Genomic DNA, 26,404 nt, shown 5'->3' on the forward strand with positions numbered 1-26,404 from the left:
GAGTATTTTTCCTTCCTGGCAGGAATTGTGCCTGCAGATGTACTTGGTAAGTCAATGCTGTGTCCCACAAAGTCATGGCTAGTCTGCAAAGGGGGTAAGAATGTGTGCCCCCCTGCTTGTTTATATACCACATGACCGTGGTGTTGTCTGTCTTTATCAGTAGTTGTCCTGGATGAAGTAGGTCCTTGAAGGCTGTCAGGGCATTTTGAACAGCTAGCATCTCTTTCTGATGGATATGTAGATGCCTTTGGTTTGAGGCCCATGTGCCCTGAAAGTACAGTTTTGTACCTACCATAAATGTAGATGTTCGAGGATCCACATTGCTGCAGTCCTAACTATTGGGTAGTCCGCTGTCCAGTCGGCCCGAATACCAAAGTATAAGGCTGACGTCGGGCGCATTAGACTGACGCCAGAGGGTACTAATCGCATGACCGACGCCATATCCTCAGTCTTTTCTTGCCCCAGATGTCAGAAGACCCTGAAAAGATAAGGCCAAAACCAAAAACTCCCAACATATCTGCACCAAAATATATATATATATACAAAATATACAAAATTAGCAGAATATAACGTCACCTACACAACCACCCCTAAACACAGAGGGGAAGGAGGGAGGGTAAATTGGACTGCAGCAATGTGGATCCTCGAACATCTACATTTATGGTAGGTACAAAACTGTACTATGTTCTTCATTCCACATTGCTGCAGTCCTAACTATTGGGTAGAATCCCAAAGCAGAGGTAAGGGAGGCTGGCAAATCATAAGGAAGCAGGAGCTGATAACATGCCTTGCAAAATAGCTGTGGCAAAACCAGCCCTAGACTTAGAGTATAGAGGAAGGTGGTAATGCTTAGAGAAAGTATGCACTGAACTCCAAGTAGCTGCCTCCAAAATATCCTTAGTTGCCACCCCCCTTAAAAAAAGCTGTTGAAGTGGCAGTAGCCCTAGTGGAATGAGGCCTAATCCCAGCTGGAATCTCCTTGCCATGATGGGAATAACAAAATGCAATGCAAAACCCAATCCACCTAGAAATAGTCTGTTTTGACACAGGCTTGCCCTGAGAACTCAAAGCAAAAGAAACAAACAACTGCTGAGACTGCCTAAAATCCTTAGTCCTGCTCAAATAATAACGCAATTGCCTGTGTACATCTAAAGTGTGCAAAATCTTTTCCCCTTTTTGGGGATCTGCATAAAGTAGGCAAATGAATAGTTTGGTTTAAAGCCACACTAGAAACCACTTTAGGCATAAAGGAAGGATTAATGCGTAATGATACCTTATCCTTATGAAAAATCAAAAAAGGCTCAACCGCCATAAGGGCCTGTAACTCAGATACCCTTCTTGCAGAAGTAATGGCCAACAAAAAAGCAGTCTTCCATGACAAGTATTTCAGTTCAGCAGTAGCTGCAGGCTCAAAAGGTTGTAGAGTAAGTTTCTCCAACACGAAATTGAGATCCCAAGCAGGAGTAGGAGCTCTATGTGGGGTCTTATATTCTTTGCCCCTCTAAGAAATTGCTTGAACAAAGGATGTGAAAACAATGGTGGGTCACAATCATAGTGAGCTGAAATTGCTGCAGCATGAATCTTAATGGAAGAGAAAGACAAACCTTTGTCCAATAACTCAGTAAGATATTGAAGAGCCACACTCAAATTAGGCTCAAATCTCCAAATTCTTTGCTGCAGTCCAAAATAAAAATCTCTTCCATTTTTCATGTACACTTTCCTTGTACTAGGTCTTCTGGCTTCCATAATCACATTTAAAACTTGTTGAGGAAGTTGAGACCTGCTGTCTTTCAAAACAGAATATGCCAGGCTGTTAGATGGAGAGTGAAGCTTGACATTGAGCAGACGACCGTCCTTCTGAGACAACAGATGTGGAATCAAGGGTAAAGGCCATGGAGGCTTCTTTACCAGACTCCTCAGTAATGGGTACCCGTGCTGCCGAGGCCAATCTGGAGCTATTAAAATCATCCTTGGCTTGTCTTGTCTGACCTTTAGAAGCACCTTTGGAAGAAGAGGCAGAGGTGGAAACGCATACACATGAAGATTTTTCCAACTGAAAGAAAGAGCATCCACTTTCCAAGCTGTGCGATGAAACCTCTTTGTGCAAAACTTTGGCAGCTGGTGGTTTAGTGGAGAAGCGAACAGATCTATGTCTGGAGTTCCCCAGGACACTGTCAACTTTGAAATACATGAAGATCCAGTTTCCACTCGTGGGGATCCATGATTTGTCTGCTTAACACATCTGCTAAGGAGTTCTGTGCTCCTGGCAGAAACCTTGCCTGAAGAGTTAGTTGCAAGCTTAGCGCAGTCTCCCATAAAATCATTGCTTGCCTGCACAATGGGTAAGAATGTGTTCCCTTGTTTGTTGATGTACCACATGACAGTTGTGTTGTCTGTTAGAATCAACACCTGCCCTGGAAGAAGTAACTCCTTGAAAGCCATTAATGCAAACTGGACTGCTAACATCTCCTTCATGTTGATATGTAGATGCTGTAGTCTGGCAGGCCACTTGTCTTGAATCCACTTTCCATTTAGATGAGCTCCCAAGCAATGTCTGAGGCATCTGTCGTTAGAATTTGACTCGCCTCTGGCGGGTCACAGAGAGTCCCTTGTTTAGGTGACATTCCTGAGCCCACCACAAAAATTCCTTTGAATGCAAGGTATTATTTGAATGACAGTGTCCAAATCCTGGCAGTGCTGTGTCCATACATTTTGAGATACCATTGTAGCTTCCTCATATGCAGTTTGGCATTGGGAAGCACCAGAATACAAGATGCCATGAACCCTAAGGCTTGAAGGACTGTCCTTGCAGTCAGCCCGGACTGAAGAGATAGTTGATGGAAGTAACTGGAAAGATTCATTTGTTTGTCCGGGGTTAAAAGGCCATCTGGGCTGCTGTATTCAGTCTCACACCCAGAAAGCACATGTCTTGAGAGGGTACTAGACTGGACTTTATTTCGCTCACAGAATACCCTAGGCATCTTAGCACTGCTATGACATATTCCAAATGCTGTAGAAGGTCTTCCTTTTCTTGAGCCAGAATCAGGCAATCGTCCAAGTAAGGATAGATTTGAATTCCTTTTAGCCTGAAGTAAGCTATCACTGGAGCCAGAACCTTTGTGAATACTCTGGTAGATAAGCCAAAGGGCAATGCAGAGAACTGATAATGAGAATTTCCAGCTCGAAAACCAGATACTTTCTGCAACTTAGTCTTATAGGCACATGAAGGTAAGCTTCCTTGAGATCTAAAGTTACCATCCAGTGATCCTTGCCCAGCAGAGGTAAAAGCTGTTGTAACGTCAACATTTTGAACTTGGGAATGTCCAGATAAGTGTTGAGGATAGATAAATCCAAAATTGGTCTCCACGTGTTCCCCTTCTTTGGTACTAGGAACAGGCGAGAATAAAATCCTAGGCCCCTTTCTGGCACAGGAACCGGCTGAATGGCCCCTATTTGGAGTAACTAAGAAATTTGCTTGTGAGCCTCTTGTCTTTGTAGAGGAGGAATGTCTGGCATGCCTTTGAAAGGAGGCAAGGTATGGAAATAAAACCTGTAACCGTGGTGAATGATATCCAGAACCCATTTGTCTTGGGTAATTAAACCCCAATTTTCTTTGAAAAGAGACAGTCTTCCTCCTAGAGGTGCCGCCAGGCTTAGAGGTACTGGCAGCTGAAAAGGCAGGTCATTGGGTCTGCTTACGAAAAGGACTGACCCTGCCCTCCCAGAATTCTGAGCAGGGGAACTCCTGTCCTAGGCCTAAAAGAACCCTGAGCTCTGCCCCTACCACGCCTAGACCTACCTCTAGACTGGGAATCATAAGCAGGAAAAGTCCAACCCTTAGCAGGCCAATTTCTACTAAACTGGAGGCTGCACCTGTAAAAATCTTTAACAGTTTGCATAGATTTAGCCTTGTCCTCCATTTTCTTCAAAACTGCTTCCACAGGAACCAAACAACACATCAGACTGCAAAGGAGCATCCAAAATCCTTGTCTTAACATGCTCAGCTAAATTCTGATCTCTCATCCAGGCGTGCCTCGAAGAACAGAACCAGTGGCAGCCACCCTGGAGGAGGCCTGCACAGCATCAAAACCACATTGCAAGGAATGTTTACCCACCTGTTCAGACACATGAACTAAATCCTGCAACTCTTTACAGTCAATACCTTCCGCCAGAGCATCCACCTTAGATTTCAACTGTGAAAGAAGATAATTCTGATATTTTAACATGTGAAACTGACAATTCAACGCCCTCATGGCTAAAGTGGAAGAAGTATACACTTTCTTTCCCCATCTATCCAAAGCCCTTGCCTCTTTATCAGGAGGGACAGGATTTTTAACAACTGAGGCCTTTACACCTTTAATGCCCCTGAGAGACAGTTTCCGGGTCTGCCCTAGGACTCTAAAAGATAGTTATAAGCTTCAGGCACACTATAATACCTATCAGGTTTAACTGGAGCAGAAGGCAAAGAATAAGGATTCAGGAAGCCTCTGCAAAACATCTTCCACCACATTCAAAACAGGAGGTATAGCTAAAGGCCTATGCTGGGGTAAAAACAAGAACTCCCTAAGCCTTTTCCTGGAATCAGAGAAATCTTGGCCTTCCCATTTAAAATGCTCTCTCATGGAATGCAAAGTCTCTGAAAATGAAAAATCCTCAGGAGGAGAAGCTGAAGGAGTAGAATCATCCACATCAGAATCAGAATAAGTAGGGAACTCCTGCAAGTCTTCAGAAGACTCAGAAGCCTCCGAGCATTGCTCAAAACTCTCAAGCTCAGGTTCCACCTAGGCCTCTTATCAGGAGGGGCATAGAACCCTCATCATAGTAATCAAATCTTCTGCCATTTTAAGCATATGTTTCTTAGGCAAAGACCTGAAGCACTAGGAGAAACCCCACTGAAGCAAAACTTGGCCTGCCCCTTAAGGAAGCCTTGGGAACAGAAGGGAGGCCCTAACCACCTTAGGAAGTGAGGAAGAACAGCCACCTGAGAAGCCCCTCAGCCTGGCCTACTTCCTGAGAGGAAACATCCTGTAACAGTAAAGTCTCTCCCTGAGACTCCAAAGAAACACTTGGCAAAACCTCCGCTCCACTGAGCTCTAAAGAACCGGCGTCTGGGACTGTCGTTTTCCCTCCTCTAGGCTTTGCTGTTTTGTCCTTGCGTTTTTTTAGCCAAAGCCGGCGTCGGAGCATCCGACGGCATTTTATAATTACAACGCTTCCCAAACACTAACCTGGCACAGTCTAACCTTCTCTTAATAGTGCGTTTGTTAAATCTAGCACAAGGCATCCAACAATGTCGTGCTCAGGCCCTAAACAAGGTATACACAAAGTATGGTAATCCCTATGAGGTATCTGTTTCCCACAAGAAATACAGTTATTCACTTTTTCTGACATCCGTTAAATACTGAGGCAAGAAAACCAAAATATTCCCCAACGGGTTACTTAGCCAACTTTGATTCGGTCTGAAACTCTGGCTTCAGAAACTTTCAGAACGCCAACCTGCACTCGCAAAATTGCTTCTGCATCGGACCATGCGGCAAAAAAGACTGAGGATATGACGTCGGTCATGCGCATTAGTACCCTGACGTACTGACGTCAGTCTAATGCGCCCTGACCGACGTCAGCCTTATAACTTTGGTATTCGGGCCGACTGGACAGCGGACTACCCAATAGTTAGGACTGCAGCAATGTGGAATGAAGAACATCGCATCTTCCTGCCATGTGGGCCCCCTCAGGCATAATCTGATGCATCCGTTGTTAGTGTCTGCCTGGCTGGGGGTAATGTGAACGGCTGTCCCTTGTTTTGGTGAAAAGCCTTTGCCCACCCTCGAAACTCCTGTTGCAGGCAGGGAATGAGAGTAATCATAGTTTCCAGGCTTTGGCAATGTTGAGTCCAAACACTTTTTAGGTACCATTGTAGTTTCCTCATATGCAGTCTTGCATATGGAATTAGTAGGATGCAGGATGCCATGAAGCCCAAAGCCTGCAGAATTTTTCTTGCAGATAACTGGGCCTTTGTTGCCAACATTTTGAAATAGGTAGTCAGTTGCCTTTGTTTGTCTGGCGTGAGATAAGCCATCTGGGCAGTTGTATTTAAGCTTGCACCCAGGAATACGATCTCTTGAGAGGGTACTAGTTTTGATTCTTTTCGTTGACTGTGTACCCTAGACATGTTAGAAGTCTTTTCACACACACCAGATGCTGTAGAAGAATGTCCATGTTCTCTGCTTGAATTAGACAGTCGTCCAAGTAAGGACATATTTGTATTCCTCTGTCTGCAAAATGCAATTACTGGTGCCAGGCACTTTGTAAAGACCCTGGGTGCAGTAGATAAACCAAAGGGCAGTGCAGAGAATTGGGAATGCATTGAGCCAGCCTTGAATCTGAGGTATTTTCTTCATATTTGTCCGATTGGGACATGCAGGTATGCCTCTTTTAGGTCTAAAGTCACAAGCCAAGCGTTCTTGCCCAGCATGGGCAGAAGCTGCTACAAAGTCAACATCTTGAACTTTGGTATATCCAGGAATGTGTTCAGAATAGATAGGTCCAGTATTGGCCTCCAGGCCTTGTCCTTTCTGGGTACCAAGAACATTCTTGAGTAAAATCCTTGTCTCTGCTCTTGCATTGGTACTTGTTGAATGGCCCCCATGTCCATGACGGATGAGACTTGTTTTTGTGCCTCTGCCCATTGAGTTTTTGGCAGATCTGGCCAGCCGTTTGCCTTCGGCAGGGTATGAAAATGGAACTTGTAGCCTTGTGACACGATAATTAGAACCCACTTGTCCTGGGTTATGATGCGCCAATTGAGAAAAAAGTGCTAATTTTCCCCCTAAGGGTGCTGCCAGGAGTTAAGTGCTTGGTGCAGGCAGGGGGAAGTCATTGGGACTGTTTCCTGTATGGCTGAGATTTGTCTTCTCCAACTTTGGAGGTGGAGGCACCCCATTGCTTTGACCTGTATGAACCTTGCGCCTGGGATCTGCCTCTAGGGCATCTGGGTCTGCCCCTTTGAGGTCTGTCTGACACAGGAAAGGACCAGTTCTTTGTTGGCCAGTGTCTACTAAACCTAGGTGGCTGTACTTGTAAAAATTCTTTGACAGTTTGCATAGATTTAGCTTTGTCCTCCATTTTCTTTAACACCTCTTCTGCCTTAACACCAAATAAAGTATCATGTTGTAAGGGTGTATCTAATAATTTAACTTTGACATGATCAGGCAGATTTTGTTCCTTTAACCAAGCATGCCTCCTAATTACAGAACCCGTAACTGCGGCCCTGCAGGAGGCCTCCAAAGAATCAAAACCAAATTGCAAAGTATGCTTTCCAACTTGTTCAGCTGCATGCAATAAATCCTGCATTTCCTTGTTTTCTGCACATTCAGAGTTTAACATTTTCTGTTTAAGCAATGCCATGACATGTTGCTGATATTTGAGCATATGAAACTGACAGTTTAAGGCCCTTATAGCCAAGGTAGCAGATGTGTATACCTTTTTTCCCCATCTATCCAGTGCCCTAGAATCTCTGTCAGAGGTGGTAGGGTTTTTTGCAGTGGAAGCCTTAACTCCTTTGGGACCCTGTGAAATAGTTTCTGGGTCTGCAGCAGGGTTTTTAAAAAAGAATTTATGAGAGTCAGGAACCCTGTAATATCTGTCAGGCTTAACAGGAGCTGGAGGTAAGGAGTCAGGGGTAAGACTAGACTCTTAAAACACATAAAATACAATGTCTAACAGGTGGAATGGCTAGTGGCCTGTGTTGAGGTAGCAAAAGGAAATCCCGGAGCCTCTTTTTAGATTCTGAAAAATCTTGGCTCTCCCAGTGGAAATGCTCCTTCATGGTATGCAAGGATTCCCCAAAAGAATAGTCCTCTGGAGGAGAAGCTGAAGGGATAGATTCTTCAGCATCAGAATCTTCATGGGGGGAAGAGAATATTCCTGATCAGAAGAGGAATCTGAAGAAATGGAAACCTTATCTGAAGATTCATAGTCAGTCTCTTGCCTAGGCCTCTTATCAGGAGGGGGATGGGAACCCCTGATCAAGGTAATCAAGTCTTCTGCCATTTTGAGCATCTGTTTTTTGGGCCTAGAGGCCTGACCACATGGCTCTTGAGTTTGTTTCTTTGCTTTAGAAGGTGCTTTAGTCTTTCCCTTTGAAGCTGAAGTCAGTTTAATGTAAAGATGTTTAGGTCTGAATACACCCTCAGAAGCCGGTGCCTGCTCAGCGGCTCCGGACCCATCTGAAGGAATAGTATCCGAGGCTCCAATACCTTGAGTTACCAGCGGCATGGCCGACTCCACGTGGGAGTCGGTAGCGGCCTGCGACTCTAAAGTAGCGGGTGTCAGGGGCTGCAAAAGCGTCTCACTGAGAACCGGCGACTGGCTTAGGAGAAGCTTCGTCATCGGTTTTGGGCCTTGGTAGTCTATCTTTCTCCTTTTCTTTGCGTTTTTTGTGAACTCCAGTAGTTGGATGGCTATCCGACAACATTTCTGGATAATTAAACCGGCATCCAAAATAGTTTAAAGCAAAATCATACCGACGCTTAATAGTGTGTTGGTTAAATCCAGCACAAAACCGACAACCAGAAACGTTGTGATCAGGGCCTAGGAAAGGAATACAGTACGAATGAAAATCCTTATGCGATATTTGCTTTTCACAAGAAATACAATTATTTACTTTTTCTGACATCAGTCTGGAGCAAGAAAAAAGTTTCCCCAATGGGGTACTTAGCTTTATTGAAGACTTCGGATCTGAAACTCAAACACGAAAATCTCAGGAGTCGGCCGACCGGCACTTGCAAACTGCTTCTGCTTCGGGCACCACGCAGCAAGAAAGACTAAAGAAAATGGCGTCGGACGCATCTTTTATACCCCTGACGACCTGACATCAGGGAAGGGGCAACAGCAGCCGATGCAGGACCCAGGACTTTGGAATTCAGGCCGACTGAAGGCAACCTGTCAGCAGGATTACTCAAATGTAATGACTGCAACAGTGAAACACAAAGAACGTCCAATAAATTTCTACAACTCTGCTCAAGCTGTCAAGAGTTTGGTCCTGTGGAAGATGCTCTTCAACTCTGAAAGCAGGTCAGATGTTATACACTGTGCTGGATATAACTCAAATAGCCAAGGCTGCTGCAGCAGTAATCAAACGCTGACCATCAATTACGTTCCTGGATATGGAATCATAGCCTTAACTGTGCAATGAAAAATGACTTCCTTACAACAGTGGATATGTGGTTTTCAAAGGACAGTTCACTGTCAACACGTTCCCAGTTCTCTGGCTATGGAATCAGTTTTCAGGAGGGTGTTATCAATTGTATAGTTACAAAGCAGTCATGCTTGCCAAAGTATATGATTATTAAATTTATTGGCATTTAATTTCAATCTGTGGTCTTGGCAACAACTATTTGTTTGGAACAGGCCCTCTTGTAGGACCATCTGTGGGGTCATCTGCAAACTTGGAAAGCCACAACCCTTCAAGATTAGCTTTCACTTCCAAAAAGTAAATGCCAAACAGAAGTGGCCCAAGGACTGAACCCTGGGGCACTCCACTACTGACAGGCCTTTTGAAGGAAGTAGAGCTGTCCATCCTTACTTCTCGTGTTCTGTTTGTGAGACAGTGTGCTATCCAGTGAGTTACATGGAGGTTAACATTTATAGGACAGAGTTTATCTATGATGCTTGAGTGTGGGATGCTGTAAAATGACTCTGCAAGATCCAGATAGGCAGTGTGCACTAATTTGCTCCTGTCTGTTCTTTTCAAAGAAGTCATCCAGGTTAAGTAGGCAAAACCTGCCCCAGATGAATCTGAGTTGGGCTGGGATGAGAGTCTGTACATTACCTATATCCCTGTTTACTAGTTTCATAGCAATCCTTTCCGTAGCCTTACAGAAGACACTGGTCAGGTTTATGGGTCTGTAATTACCCTGGTCTTTCATAACTCCAGCCTTTGTGCAAGAGAATGACTGTTACTGTCCTCCACTCTAATGTTGAACAGCCTCTGTACGGGGTCTGACAATTCACGTTTCAGGCTAGCCAGTAGGCAGACTGGTATGTTATCCAGCCCCAGAGACAATATTCTTGGTCTTACATAATGTCTTGACAGCTTGTTATTGGGAGATTTTGGGTAGGGGGTGGATGTGGGTATTTGATCTCAGAATATTGAAGAGGAGAGGGGTTGAAGTTGATGCTGAATTTGTCCACAAGTAGAATGGCTATGACCCCTGAGTTTGAGTATGTGTTAACATTTTCTATTCTGTCAACTCTATGATGTCTATTTGTACCTCTTATTTGGCTTTGGATGTTTTGATCAAGTAAAGGAGTTTGTTTAGTAAATACATTTTTGCCTCTGAGGTTTAGCTTTATTTTTCCATGCTGAGAGTTTTTTTATTTTACTACACAGCCTATTTATATTAAGATTTACTTTTCAATTTTGTGTTGTATTTATTTACTAGGGGGGACAGATGCATCTATGCAACGATTTATATATGCATAAAACTTGGTAGTAAAGGGTTCCTCTCTTCTTTCATTTCTCCAAATCTTTTGGGTTTCTAATACCTTGAAGGGAATGGACTCCATTTCTAAGTCAAAGTACGATTAAAGTTCATGAAATTAGTATGGTTTCAATCTTTGATGTCAGCCAAAACTGTACTTCGCAGCATCCACAATGTGGCCAGTAATAACTCCTTCTGCAATGTGTACAGGGTTACATGTAGTATAAGCAGTGGGAATGTTTAGGTGGAATGTGCTTTTGAATTTTACAGTGACTTTGTGCTATAACTTTGCCCTCCAATGACATTATATTACTACATCTCTCACACACACTGCAGCAGATTGTTTTAGTATGCGACTGTCAGTGAACACGAGAAAAATTGCTACATTGTCTCAAATGCACATTACAGAGACAATTGGAAAGTGCAGATCCATGGTTCTAATTGCTTACTAACGTGGAGTTCTACTCCCACTTATCTTTGGTTTCGCAAGCTAATTAACTCACAACATCCGAGGGACACCTCCAGGTGAATCTGCAGTTAACTCCTACTGACACCTTTAAGACGTCAAATATTGCTTGTTCATATTTGCATCAATAACTTCAGAACTATGCTATGTATAAGATTTTACAATATTTCATCTTAAAGCTTACACAACAGAAAACTCGATTGCATTAATATTTGATGTCTGCCTAGTGCAGGTAAATCGATATTAACTGTTGTTTCATGGTATTAAATTATATAGACATAATTTTCAATTTTTTCTAAATATCTCAACAGTCAAGTAACACAGACAGAACTCCTTAGCTCTCAGCTAGATGAATAAAATGCTGCTGACAGTATGTGTGTAACTTGAGTGATTGCTGAGATATTGTAAGTTGTTTACAAAATATTACAAATGTAAGTTATTTACAAAATATTACAAATGTAACAGTTACTGTGTTTACTGAGACTTATAAAATTTGGTTTAAGACAAAGAACCTAAAGAATACTATCACAATAAAAATATTTTGTCCTGAAGACTATGCCATTTATACTCGTTTCATAACCCCATGGTTCCAGAAATATGAACATTTGTTTGAAATGCGAGGACATGCTTTGATTCTGTCAAAAGACTTGGGCTCCGCCCATTGGAAGTTACAGTGCAAACTTCCTCAGTTCCACTGCAGTGAATGAGTTAAATTCATGATTTGCCTTACTAACCCTGATAGCAACCTGAAGGTCCTTCCTAATGTTCTTGATGTAATCTGTAATATCAGGCATTTTAGATCTGTTGTTATGATTTAAATAAACTTTGTAACAAATGAGATAACTTTTTAATCTGGCAGACAACTAGGCTGGTTCATTCTTAACTTCCCATAATTTTTGAGTCTTGTAAGAACAGCCAGGTCTAGGCACTTATCTATGTGGGAAATAAGTCCTCTGTATAAATAGCAGCTGTGCTGTTGTTGGGGCTGGTCATGCTACAAGTGAATCTGGATAGCAAGTCCTAGCTTTTAAGGAGGTTTCTCTATTTGAAATCCTTGAATTCAGAATTAATGACTGCAAGGGTTTGAGGAATTCTAAAAGAGAAGGTTACAAGTTTATAGTTACTCAACTAAGGATAGAGAAATTAGAGAAGTGGTACGTATAGTTGCTATATTAGTTAGGAAATAGTTAACAGAACTATATTCTCCAATTGGTTTTGTTAACTATCGGTTCCAAGGAATTATTTGTTAAGAGTAAAAAAGACCTCTGGCCATACTGGCTTTTAAGATACAGGGGTTCCATTTTACCAAGGGGTAGATAAAATCTCTGATTATAAAGGTATTTTTGGTAATAGGTAGCTTATCAAGCACATTTTTGAACCTTATGTTGCCATCAAGGACACAGAGGGTATCCTTTAGCAAGTTACAGATGACAGTATGCCTTGTCCAGGGTAAGTGAACCTTATGTTACCATCAAGGGACACAGAGGGTGTCCTTTAGCAAGTTACAAATGACAGTATGCCTTGTCCAGGGTAAGCTGGAGTTCAGTGATTTTAGCTTGTGGATCCCTAAATATGTCCAGAGGTGATGTGGTCCTTGACAAATATGGACATGCCAATATAGCTTCTATCAGGCCTGAATGCACGGTAGATGCAAAATCCAGGTATGGAGGGAGTGCTACTTTTACAATGAAACTAAGTAACTACACAATCGTGTACAAGTTTGAGTTGCAGGACAGCCTCAAGATCAGGCCATCTGTTGTTGAGAAAAGCCACCATATGATATGATTCAATTTAGGGATGAAAATCGCTGTACTAATGTCTGCTACACTGGAAATTTCATTTGCTAGACACTGCCTAAAAAGGCACAATGGGAGAAGCAAGGGTTTTAGGCACAACATGAAAGCCATGGAATGAGAGGTGCAGGATGTCTTTAGCAAAGCAGTCACGTTGGCAATCACGCTGTCTCATGCTTTATATATACTGGACCTCCCACCTAGAATGACACCCACTACTTAGCCAATGGTTGAAACCTATCAACTTTTCTTTGTATACATTCTGAGTGAAGGCTGAATCGTGACATAAATTTATTTATTTATTTTATTTATTTATTTTACATTTGTTAACCGGGCTAGTCTAGCTGGATATATGTCCATTTTCAGTAGAGGCCCGGGGAGAAAAGCTCCTCAACATAAATCAATTACAATGAGACATATAATAAAAGTACAGTAAGGATATACCTTTAGTAATAAGAATCACAATAACAAATAGCTAAGGCATGCTAATAAAAAAATATACTAGGTCATTAGAAGCGTCACAAATAAAATAGCTAAAGATTAAAATAGCTAAAACAGAGAAAGAGCCAAGATCTACAAATCAATATCTTCTTCACATGCCAAGAATTCACAACAAAGAATTTGATGATGTTGTTCTTCTTTCGGCTTTTCCTGGTTAGGGGTCGTCACAGCGGAACTCCGGTCTGCTAATGACTGGCAGTAGATTTTTATGGTGCCAAGGTGCCAGCTCGACACCCAACCTTCAACTAAGGCACGCCCATTCACGCATGTCTTTCGAACACCACTTGACCGTGGGGAGAACTTGCAGACTCCACACAGAAGGTGCTCCATCCGAGAATCGAACGGGAGAACCTCTTGCTGTGAGGTGACAATGCTACCGCTGCACCACCGTGGATTTACAACAAAGAGTTTGATAAGGCTTCAAATATATTACATTACTGCTTTCAAATGACAATACAACCCCCATTTTAAGATTTACAGTACATGTAACAGTTCATGTATTTGGCCAAACAACACTTTCTGTAAAACAATGGCCATCAGTGTTATAATGAGCCAATAAAATTATTTATTCTTATCAAGAGCCTCGTTTCTCCCTAAAAGCATCACCAAGTCAATTTCTTACAGTTCATGTATTTGGCCAAACACTTTCTGTAAAACAATGGCCATCAGTGTTATAATGAGCCAATAAAATTATTTATTCTTATCAAGAGCCTCGTTTCTCCCTAAAAGCATCACCAAGTCAATTTCTTCTCATTGTTTTCCTTTTTTTTTTCTTTCCTTCTTTAATGAATTACACATTTCTCCTGAGTTTGCTGAAACATTTCCCTTATTTATTGAACTGCAAGTGAAGCGTAATAATGATTTTAAGCACAGATACTGTGATTTTGAATTTTCCAGCAGAAATCCCAAACTGAAGGAGGATCTACTGTATTAGATCTGCACCAACATCTCAACTTTCTGTAGCAATTACTTAAAACTACAGTCACACAGCTGACTAGTACCACCAAACCCCAATTCATTCTGATGTACAATAATACACCGATACATTATCCTATTGCAAGTGCAACTTTTCAGCTCTTTGGACTTTTTCATCCTAGCCCAAACGCCTGACTTGTTACTTTCTTTCCTCAAGTCTAGATATTATTTTTTCATCTAAGGGACTATGTGCCCAGTGGGCTTACCAGGTTAAAAATGCACTTCGTTTATTGCATTATTTTACTGAACTGATATTTTGTACTTTTTTTTATTTCCTATCAGACTGAAATGTTCACTTTCAATATCTAATCTTCCATACACAATGTAATATAGATACTTGCATTATACCTCAATTACATATCATCTTTCATAAGGCCAAACTAAAAGAAAATATTTTCAAACAAGCAGCGTGTACCTGCCAGCGTGATAATTGTGAGGCAAATCAAATCATCATGATCTGTTGAAATTCTGTTAAGGAAAAAAACGCTCATCTGTTTAAAACTGTTAAAGACATGTCAATTTCTAAACAAGTTATAAGTGCTTGAATACTTTGAAGAATCAGCTGAGACTGGCTACAGTTCATGGTTCTTTTTTTCTGGTTTAAGGAGGCTCAGCCATGCTCCAAGTGTATAGTTTCCTTGTGGTTTAATGTTTTTCTTTAAGGGTGGGAGACATCCTACCCCTAAAGTTGGAAAACTTTTAGTTATGTACTTACCATAACTTTAGATGTTTGGGATCCATCTCGCCTACATTCTGTACTGATGGGTTCGGAGCCGATCCTCGGCTCCGACTCAGCACGCTATACTATAGAGCGAAGTCTCTAATTGGCTGAGCTATTCTACATCCCAGGATGCACCACCACTACTTCCCCAGATCTTGTTTGTCCGCACACATGCACACAGTCATAGACAGTTGAAATAACATTGCCAGGTGTTTCAAGATGAAATGGCTAAACCGAACCGTCCGGTCTCTTCTGATCTCCAAGGCAGGGGGAAGGAGGGTGGGTTATTAGGAATGTAGGCGAGATGGATCCCAAACATCTAAAGTTATGGTAAGTACATAACTAAAAGATGTTATGTGATCCTATCTTGCCTACATTCTGTACTGATGGGACAGCGTCCCTAGCACCTGATTCCTGGGTGGCTCACTGGAAAACACTCCTGAGAACTGTGGAACCGAAGGAAGCTCGCCCCCGAGATGCCACATCCAATTTGTAATGAGAAATGAAGGTGTGAGAAGACCAGGTAGCCGCAGCACAAATGTCACTAATGGCAAGCTTGGAATGAAAGGCTGTCGAAGTAGCCATTGCCCTTGTAGAATGAGCTTTCACAGTGGTTATAAGCTCTCTATTAGAAAGAAAGTAAGTATGACTGATAAAGTCTCTGATCCACTTAGCAATAGTGACCTTCGTGACGACTTTGCCCAATTTGTTGTCCGAAAAAGAACACAAACAACTGATCTGTTTTCCGTGTTTGGTGCGTCCTAAGTAGAAACGCAATTGCCTATGAACATCCAATGAATGGAAGATATATTCCGCTCTGTCTGAGTAGTTGGGGAAGAAAACTGGGAGTTCCAATGACTGTTGAAGACAAAAACTAGAACAAACTTTAGGAACAAAGGATGGATTAGGCCTGAGGGAAACTCTATCCTTGTGAAAAACCAGGTACGGTGGTTTGACACATAGGGCTTGAAGTTCCGAAACCCTTCTGGCTGATGTAACTGCCACCAAAAAAGCAGTCTTCCAAGAAAGAAATTTCAAGTCACACGTTGCTGCGGTTCGAAGGGGGAAGAGGTCAAAGCACCTAATATGAAATTAAGATCCCACGGTGGAGCGGGATGAGAAATCGGAGGTCGTAGCAGCCCAGCACCTTTCATGAAGGCTTTACACAACTTATTGCTCATCAAAGGTGGGTCTATACTTTCATGAAAATTAGAAATAGCTGCCAATTGAACCTTGATGGTAGAGACCGAAGAACCTTGATTGAATAAGGAAGCTAAAAATTTCAAAACTTCAGACACCGGGGCAGTAATAGGATCTAATCCCCGGAGTTGGGCCCAAATGGCAAATCTCATCCATTTGCTGTTATACATTTTTTTAGTCGAATTCTTGTGGGCCGAGGACAAGATATCCATGACTTCTGAGTCCAAAACCTGGTTCCTGACTATGGTCGGAAGTGGAGGAGCCAAGCTGTTAACCTCAACGAATGAAGGGACTGATGAAGCTGTCCCGACTGGTGAATCAAGAGATCTGGAGCCTGGTCCAGAAACCATGGACCGTCCAGTGCGTACTTCCGAAGAAAGGGCAGCCAGACTTGACAAGGCCAGTATGGGGCAACTAAAATCATCTTGCACCGCAAGTGCATCGCCTTCTGGATCACCCTGGGAAGAAGGGGAACCGGTGGGAAGGAGTAGAGTAGGCCGGTGGGCCAAGCTTGGACTAGGGCGTCCTTGGGAATCCCCCCCGGAACCGGGGTGAGAGAGAAGAACTGTAGACATTTCGTGTTGTGAGGAGTTGCAAACAGGTCGCAACAAGGAGTTCCCCATCTTCTGAAGATCTGAGTTACTACTCTGTCATTCAGAGACCACTCGTGAGGGGAGAGAATAGTTCTGCTCAGTCGGTCGGCTATCACATTGGATCTCCCCGGAATGTGTGTTGCTACCAAGAAACGGTTGGTTGAAATAGCCCAATCCCATACTCTCATGGCCTCTCTGCAAAGGGGGTAGGACCTGGTCCCTCCCTGCTTGTTCAGGTACCAGACTACTGACATGTTGTCGGACTGAACTGCAATCATGCCCTGGGGGAGGTAACTGTGTAGTGCTTGGAGCGATTGAAGCACCGCCCTCATTTCCAGTATGTTGATGTGTAGGGAACTCTCGTCGGGGTGCCACTTGCCTTGGACTGACCTGCCCAGGTAATGTCCCCCCCCACCCCGTCTGGGAGGCGTCCGTAGTCAAAGTGGCCACTGGAGGTGGAGGAACGAAGGGTCGCCCCTGATCCAGGTTGGAGGAAAGAAGCCACCAACGGAGGTCCTGTTTGCACGTCTCCGTGATCATAATGAGGTGACTGAGAGGGAGATCCTGATACGACCACTGGACTGACAGGAGCCACTGTAGAATCCTCATGTGCAATCTTGCTAAGGGGACTAGGAGAACGGTAGCCGACATGGAACCCAACAGTTGTAGGACCATCCTTGCTGGGGCTCGGCGTTTGAAGAGCAATGCTCGGACTTGAGATTGTAATGTTTCTATCCTCTCTGTAGGAAGATAGACCCGCATTTGCTTTGAGTCTATCTCTACTCCGATAAACCGTATGCGCTAAGATGGCAGCAACATGGACTTTGCCCAATTGAAGGGGATTCCCAGGGAGTCGCCTAGAGAAATAGTGGCCGCTAGGTTTTGTAAGAGTAGACGCCTGGAGGTGGCAGTTAGGAGCCAGTAGTCTAGATATGGAAATACCTGGAATCCTAGACTTCTCAGGTGAGCAGTCACCACTGCCAAACATTTGGTGAACACCCTGGGGGCTGTGGTGAGACCAAAGGGCAGTGCGCGGAACTGGAAATGACGGTATCCCAGGCTGAAGCGCAAGTGTCTCCTGGACGCCTGATCTATCAGGATGTGATAATAGGCGTCCTTGAGATCTATGGAGCACATCCAAACACCTTTCTCCAGCAGCGGGAGAATGGATTGTAAAGTGACCATCCGGAACTTGGACTTCTTGACAGAACGGTTGAGCTTGCTGAGATCCAAGATGGGCCTCATGTCCCCCGTCTTTTTTGGCACCAAAAATAATCTTGAGTAAGTCCCTAATCCGGTCTGGTCTTCGGGGACCGGTTGGATGACTCCTTTTTGAAGCAGCTTTGAAATTTCGAAGGCTGTGAGATCCCGTTGATTGGGTGGTGGGTCCGGGATTTTCCGGGATGGTGGAGGGGGCTGTGAAAAGGGGATGTTGTAACCTCCGGAAATGATTCGGAGCACCCATCGGTCCTGGGTGATATTCTCCCAGGCCTTTACGTGCCTCGAAAAACGACCCCCGACTGGCTGCGGAGCGGCGCAGTCGGGCAATCCTTCAGGGATACTGGAAGGTTGAGGAGCCACGAAAGGACTCGCGGTCTCCAGTGTTGCGGGGGCCCCTGCCGCCTCTGGGACGGCGTCTTCCTGAAAAATTTCCCCCTCCTCTGCCTCTAGAAGGGGGATCGTCCTGCTGTGAGGGGTAAGTCTTCTGAGATTTGCGGAACCACATTTTCCTCCCTCTTCTAGCCTTGGGATAAGGCCGGAAGGGGTGGAAAACCGTGCCCCTTTACCCTCTTATTCACAGCGGGTCAAGGTGTCCTTTACCTTGGGTCCAAACAAGGAGGACCCATCAAAGGGAGCGTCGGCAAAGGAAAACTTGAAGGCCTCCGCAAAATGACACAGGCGGAGCCAGGCCTGTCTCCGTAGAGCAATACCTGTACCCGCCGCCCTACTCGCCCCCTCGGCCGCATATGAAATGAGCCTCATGGACGAGTTCGATATAGATGACAGGGTAGCCAACTGAGAGCTAACCGTCTGGGCCAACTGCTCAGGTAGGTTAACAGAGAGGGTATCTGACAGCTCCTTGACCAGATCCCTCTGAAGTCTGGTGAAGTGTGCAAGGTAATTCGGAGACCTTAAAGTAAAGGCCGCTGAAGTAAGGGTGCGCTTCCCGTACCAATCCATACTCCTGGACTCTTTAGTAAGAGGGTGGATGGACGTTGAAGCCTCTGCCACATCTTGCTGGGTAGCAGATGCCACCACCAGGGCATCTACGGCCACACCTTTGGATAAGAATTCCTTCTCTGGGGGGGCTGACAAAAATTTATTCGGGCGAGCTGGCACCGGTTCCACAGAATCCGGGTGCTCCCACGCCCTTTGAGAGATCAAATCCAGGAGCTCATCGAAGGGCGGAGACACCCAGGAGGCGGAAGGCTGAGCCCCGAAGGCCTTGAGGAATACCGACTCCTCAGCGGAAGGGGGTTTGGATTGCCAGTCGCCTCATTGTTTGAGGATTTCTAAGATGTCCACAAAGAAGACATCATCCGAGGATGACTTGGGGGACCCCTCCGCGTCATCGAGGTCGGTGTCTGAGGTGAGAGACTCATCAGGCGAGTCGACGTGTTTCCTCTTACACTGTCTCTTCCTGGGAGGTTCCGAAGAAGAAGCTTCGGAAGGACCCCCAGGAAGGGAGGAATCCCCAATGGGGGTGACCTCAGGCTCCAGGGCTCCGCTGTTCTGAGACAGGGGGACAACAAAGGAACAAGTTTCCATGCCAAGAGAAGGTGCCGGAGAGATGGTGGAGGTAGCCAAGGAAGATTTGGCTAAAGCACTCCTCATGGCCCTGAAGGCCGGACCCCCAGAGTCCTGGGATGGTCCGACCCCCGAAGCCACAACAGTAGAAGGCACTCCCGCAGCCGAAGCACCGAGAGGGAGGCTCAGAACTGAAAGAATCGGACCCGAAACCTCACCCCCGGGGCCGACCGAGGAGGTCCGTGTACCGAACTCCGACCCGAAGGTCGGGGTTGGAGTAAGGGTCGGAGCCGACCCGAAAACCTCCACCAGCACAGACTCCAACGATGCCGAGGCTGTTGGAGGAGGAACCAAAACAACAGGGTGGACAATCGGCTCCGGAGCCGACTGGGCTGGAGCCGATACTAACTTTTGAAAGACTGGAGACTGAAACAGCCTTTGAAGTACCCTGTCAATATCCGAATCGGACATCCTCGAGGACCGAGAAGAGACCGATCGGGCCCGAGTTGACTTCTCCGCCGGTTCCGAAAGACTGGGGGACCGGCTCCGAATGGTCTCAAGTATTATCGGCGCCGAGGGAGATTCCACCAGTACAGCAATTTCCCTCGGAGCCGACGGGGACTTCGGCGCAGAGGTAGAAGAGTCTGAGTGTGCGACCTTTCTCGGCTCCGAAACCACTGGAGCCGAAGAAGGTGACCCACCTCTCTATGCTCGAGCTCTCGGCTCCGAGGACAGAGGAGTCGAGGCTGGAGACACCGAGGCAGACCGTTCCGACCTCGGCTCCAAGTCCGTGGAGCCGACGGAGAAGCCTGCCTTGATTTCTTTGCTGTCGGCTCCGACGGGCTGGTCAGAGCCGAAGACTTCTTCTTCCTGGAGGGAGAGGGGGAAGAAGATAAAGCCTCCTCAAAGGAAGGGGAGATCATCCCTTTCAGTATCAATTTGTTTTTCCTCTCTTGGAGGACACGGGAGGAAAAAGCGTGGCATACACTACACGACTCTTGAAGGTGCTTAGGCCCTAAGCAATAAACAGAGAGAGTGATCATCTGTTATCGACATTTTGTACCCACACTTGGTACACTTTTTAAATCCCGAAGGTCTGTGTTCCTTCGACATCACTAGCAAGCAACCAAAACCAACTAGGGACAAAAATTAACAAACAAGCCACATCCCTCTAACTTAAGCTGGATCGATCAAGGAAACTATAACTACGCTCTAACAGAGCGCGAGGGCAAGGTCCCTCTAACTAAAACGGGACCTCAGAGAAACAAATACCACACAAAACAACTACAACAGTTTTACAACAATTTTTCAACAATTTCTTTAAACAGTAAGGCCTGAATAAGAGCGCAAGGGAACCCCCACCAGTTAAAGCGGGAACCTAACGCCAGAAAAAAAACACACAACTTTTTTGCAACAAAACACTCAACAAGTGATCAGTAGCTGTTAAAACAGCTTTTGGGTGAAAAATTAGAGAAATTCTGACAGAAAACTTGTCAGTAAAGAGTACTTAGCCCAGCCAAGTCGAGACCACGTCTATTGCTGTCAAGCGGCAAACGAGATCTGGGGAAGTAGTGGTGGTGCATCCTGGGATGTAGAATAGCACAGCCAATTAGAGACTTCGCTCTATAGTATAGCGTGCCGAGTCGGAGCCGAGGATCGGCTCCGAACCCATCAGTACAGAATGTAGGTGAGATAGGATCACATAACATCTAATGCACCTCACTACAAGTATCTGTTTTTTTTTCTAATCCTGCAATTGTGTTATTAACAATGTATGCATGCAACTAGAAAGTGGTCAAACCGGTACTTATGTATTATCACAACCACATGTCTCACCTGCTGTAATTCATAATGTCATCACGGAGCAACTGTTTCTCCAATTTAGAAGGGACGTGTAAACTCCAAATTAGTTTTGTGTCACTGTTTCAGAAACAGAAATTGGAATAATAACAAAATACCTCTTCCGGGACAGCATGTTTTGCTGACGACACAATGAAAAGTAAAAGTCTGCCTGCTGATACATATACGGCATGTGTACATCATTACCTACTGACTTGGTGAGTTGGTAGACAGTCACACATTTTAGGAGAGGCAGACCAAAAATATGTAGTAAAAAGGTAGACATTGTAAGGCGGCCGCAGTGGTGCAGCGGTTAGCATTGCCGCCTCACAGCAAGAGGTTCTCCGGTTCGATTCTCGGCTGGGGTGCCTTCTGTGCGGAGTCTGCATGCCCTCCCTGTAGTCGCATGGGTTTCTTCCGGGTGCTCAGGTTTCCTCCCACATCCCAAAGACATGCAGTAGGTGGATTGGACACACTAAAATGGCCCTAGGTGAGTGTGTGTGTATGCCTTCTGTGGAAGGTTGGGCTGGCAACTCGACACCATAAAACTACACAGCCAATCATTAGCGGACAGATGATCTGCTGTGGCGACCCCTAACCGGGAAAATCCGAAAGAAGAGGAAGAAGAAAAAAGGTAGACATTGTGCGAAAAGCTAGACAGGTGACAGGTCTGTAACAGGTGCAATGGCAGTGAGACACAAGTGAGAATTAGGTACACTGGAGCAATCATATGCAGTAGGAAGAAAAGCAGCAATAACGTCCAAGAGCCCATTTAATTTCTGACTACAGAAATAGTACTTTCGGAACATGTCACAGTCTGAAACTTACCAATTCTACCTTTTATATTGACCTTTCTGCCATAAGTGAAGGGAAGCTTTGGGAAATTACATAACAATGCAAGACACTCCTGTCAATATCGACTCCCAAGAAATGTGCTGAAACCCTACAATAACGTGGGGACAACACCCTAAAAATGTGGGTTTAGGTTTTTAAATGGCTATACACCTTCAAATATACACAATAACTAGAAATAATATAGTCGACACGTGAACGGCATATGAATGTTTACTACTTGCGTATTATCTGTTAGAAATGCGGTTGCGATAATACGCAAGTACCGTCAAACCATATAGGAGTTTTACTTCACCTATTTCACTGATCTTGCAATATCACATACATACTGTATATATTTTTTGCTATTCGTTTTTCTTTTTTGCCATATATTAAATTTATTAATATAATATGCTTTGCCCCTAGAGCCTAGGTTGCGGTTGAAAAGGGTTAACTGACTGGCACATTTATCTGGCTATTAAACAGAATCTTTAAAATTACTATTTTTACTGAATGCTTTTCTCCCAATTCCTCTACGTAAATTGGGTCTAACTAAACTCGGTCAACAAATTATGTATACACAATTAAATTACTGTGTCCCTTGGAATAACTACAAGCTAATGATAATGGACAAATTTCAAAGTCACATTTTAGTGACACTCACCAGGAAAACAGTTTGCTTCCAATGCATTTAATAAGTCAAAGAAATGCATCAAGCTGTCTCTTCTGAAATATGTGCACTTCATGCAACTCCTGTATTCTCAAATGTTCTGTTTTTCATACAAATTACATTACTTTTTGCACTACTAAAAGGAAAAAAGTGGCTGATCAAGTTATTTTGGTTAACCAAGAGCAGTTTAAGTGAAGTTTAAAACACAAAATAGACAATTAACTAACCTGTCTCTTTCTGCAAACCTTTCAAGGTTTTTCAGTCTTTGCTTCTGGTGCATATTAGCATGCAAGGGTAGAGGACTGCACTCAAGAATGGTAAGCAAGCTATTCAAGCGCTTTATGCAGTCAATGCTATTTGCAAAGACCATAGTTCTGCCAGGGTACTGCAATAGGAAATAATATAAATAATAGTCTTTTTCTTCAGTATCACAGTGGATTCTGGTCTCTGTAAGAGTTTCCACAGTTGCCTCTTTCCTGGTCAAATCTATTACTTTTGGCTTTCCCTGTATTCCAATTTTTTTCATCAGGAGCTGAAGCTTTGTTTCTCTATCAATACTCTTTGTATTTTTCTTTTTCAGTATTCTTTTTGGCAGCTGATGAACCATGGTCAAGGTGGCAGAAAATACAAAGTTCTGCCTATTGGGATTACACTTTGAGTCATTCAGCATTTCCAGCAATTCTGAAAGTTCGGCAAAATGTCCTTTTTCTACCATTCTGTCAGCTTCATCAATCACAAGGCACCTAAGTAAAGTAGAATGAGATTAAGAATCAAAATTAAGTTAACATGCTACAAGTCTGCAAAAAAAAAAAAAATAAATTACAACTAAAACACACATTTAAAAAGTACAGCTGTGCGTGTATGCTCACTGTAATAGTAGATTTACAAACACAGTAACTGCAGAAATATATTAAGAAAACTGGCAGAGGCACACAGTCCTGTGCCTGATTTTCTTCTGTAGTCAGACATCCTTAGGAGCATGCAAGTTGCATCCTTGAGCCCTGCATCAGCCCCTTTATCCTCATTTTATACATGGGTCAGGCTGTCACATCAATAATTACCATCATCTAGAGACAATGTTCACACTGTCAGGTGGCTAGCCTTGCTTAAATCGTTCTTCCATAACACACACACGCAGGCAGACACACAGACACACACACGCAGGCAGACACACAGACACAGACACGCAGGCAGACACACAGACACAGACACGCAGGCAGACACACAGACACAGACACGCAGGCAGACACACAGACACAGACACGCAGGCAGACACACAGACACAGACACACAGACACACACACAGACAGACACACACACAGACAGACACACACACAGACAGACACACACACAGACAGACACACACAGACAGACACACACACAGACAGACACACACACAGACACACAGACACACAGACACACAGACACACAGACACACAGACACACAGACACACAGACACACAGACACACAGACACACAGACACACAGACACACAGACAGACACACAGACACACAGACAGACACACAGACAGACACACAGACAGACACACACAGACAGACACACAGACAGACACACACAGACAGACACACACACAGACACACACAGACAGACACACACACACACAGACACAGACACACACAGACACAGACACACACAGACACAGACACACACACACACAGACACACACACACACAGACACACACACAGACACACACACACACAGACACACACACACAGACACACACACACAGACACACACACACACAGACACACACACACAGACACACACACACAGACACACACACACAGACACACACACACAGACACACACACAGACACACACACACAGACACACACACAGACACACACACAGACACACACACAGACACACACAGACACACACACAGACACACACACAGACACACTCTCTCTCTCACATCTACGCCCAGTTTAGAATGTCTAATCCACCTACTGCATGTATTTGAAATGCCAGAGAAAGCAAGAGCACCTGAAGAACAACGTGAACACAGAGAGGACATGCAGACTCCACACAAAGTACCCCCACAGACACACACACAGACACACTCTCTCTCTCACATCTACGACCAGTTTAGAATGTCTAATCCACCTACTGCATGTATTTGAAATGCCAGAGAAAGCAAGAGCACCTGAAGAACAACGTGAACACAGAGAGGACATGCAGACTCCACACAAAGTACCCCAGCCAATAACTGAACTGAAGAACCTCTCACTGTGAGGTGACAATGCTACCTACTGCAATAAAAGTGGACATTTTTATCAGCAGGTTTTCTTGGAGAAAGCTAAACAGGACTCAAAAACCTAAGCTAAGGCTACCAATACAAAAAAAACCAAAACAAAAGTTATGTGCTTACGATAAAGATGCATCTGTGCTGTCTGTTTTTGTCCTTCACCAAGCATTGGGGTACACATCTGGCCCTGGATCCAACTTTGGCCACTTCTCAAACTTTGGATCCGTAGGTCAAACTCCTCTCCTAATCCATAATCCCCTCCAAAATCACAGATGACCTCACATTGAATTTGCCCCTTAATATCCATGTACAGAAAAGAAACAGACCTATAAATTGTTAGAAAACTCTAGAAACTTAAGAGCAAAGGCATCTGGTGCTCAGACAGAGAAAAGGCCAAGACGGTATACCTCCAGGTCATACCAAGAAACCACAGTAGTATCTCCTATCAATGGAAGTGGGAAAGGAAAGAGGGTGGACTGAGGAAGAATGAAGAGAGAACACAGATGCATCATCATGGTATGTACATAACTTTAACTGATATTGTCTTTTTCTTCCATTCCTCAACCATTGGGACAGAATCCCCAGGTAGTCTAACCCCAGAGTGGTTTCATGGAAAGATATCCCAGAGTATGGCAGAAGCAAACACTGCCCTGTTCCTAGAAAAGATATCCAATTTGTAATGAGTTATGAAGGTACAAATAATGGACCAAGTAACAGCAGCACAAATGTCATCTATAGAAGCTATGGACAAAAAGGCAGAGGAAGTAGCGATTGACCTTGTGGCATAAGCCCATGGTGGTCCTGTTTACGTCAAACCAATTTTTTTTTTAACCAATATTTAGGATGGTCTGAAGCTCAATGGTCTAATGGGAGACAGAGCTGGGAGTACTCCCAAATGAATCTGAATCCTGAGAAATCTTCACATCATTCTGGGCACATCTGCTTTGGACAGGTGGCTAGCAGACCTGAAGGATGAGGAGACAGATGAAGTCTAGAAACTCTATGAGGTATTTCTTGTAAAAATTATTCAGACCATCCTAAATATCCTTAGTTACTTCTATCCCAATTCGCTCCTCGGCTTCAGAGGTACCACAGTCAAGAACTTGGGATCGTCTGTGTTGGATCCGAAAGCTTGGTCTTTGTTGACTCCGTCTTGTCTGACCCATCCACTGCTGAACTTGTAAGAGTAGGAGGGACTTTGGAGCTGTAGCTTCAGAGCTGCATCAAGGGTAGGGGTTAGATTGCGAGGCTTTTGGAGACATTCCTTTCACTCATAGCTTTGACGTTAGACAGTTCATCTCAGGCAGGGACATGG

The 26,404-nt window shown here is 44.2% G+C and overlaps 1 protein-coding gene across 1 annotated transcript in view; it reads right to left on the reverse strand.

The window, feature by feature from the left end:
• The window catches only part of DDX24 (DEAD-box helicase 24), a 416,990-nt gene that overhangs the window by 152,772 nt on the left and 237,814 nt on the right, over positions 1-26,404 (reverse strand). The window contains exon 5 of the mRNA XM_044074590.1: positions 23,046-23,561. Within this exon, the coding sequence (XP_043930525.1) occupies positions 23,046-23,561 (516 nt within the window). The remainder of the gene's footprint in view (positions 1-23,045; positions 23,562-26,404) is intronic.

This window comes from Protopterus annectens, chromosome 6.part0 (assembly GCF_019279795.1).
Source record: "Protopterus annectens isolate FY-2018-M chromosome 6.part0, PAN1.0, whole genome shotgun sequence".
NCBI lineage: Eukaryota > Metazoa > Chordata > Ceratodontiformes > Protopteridae > Protopterus > Protopterus annectens.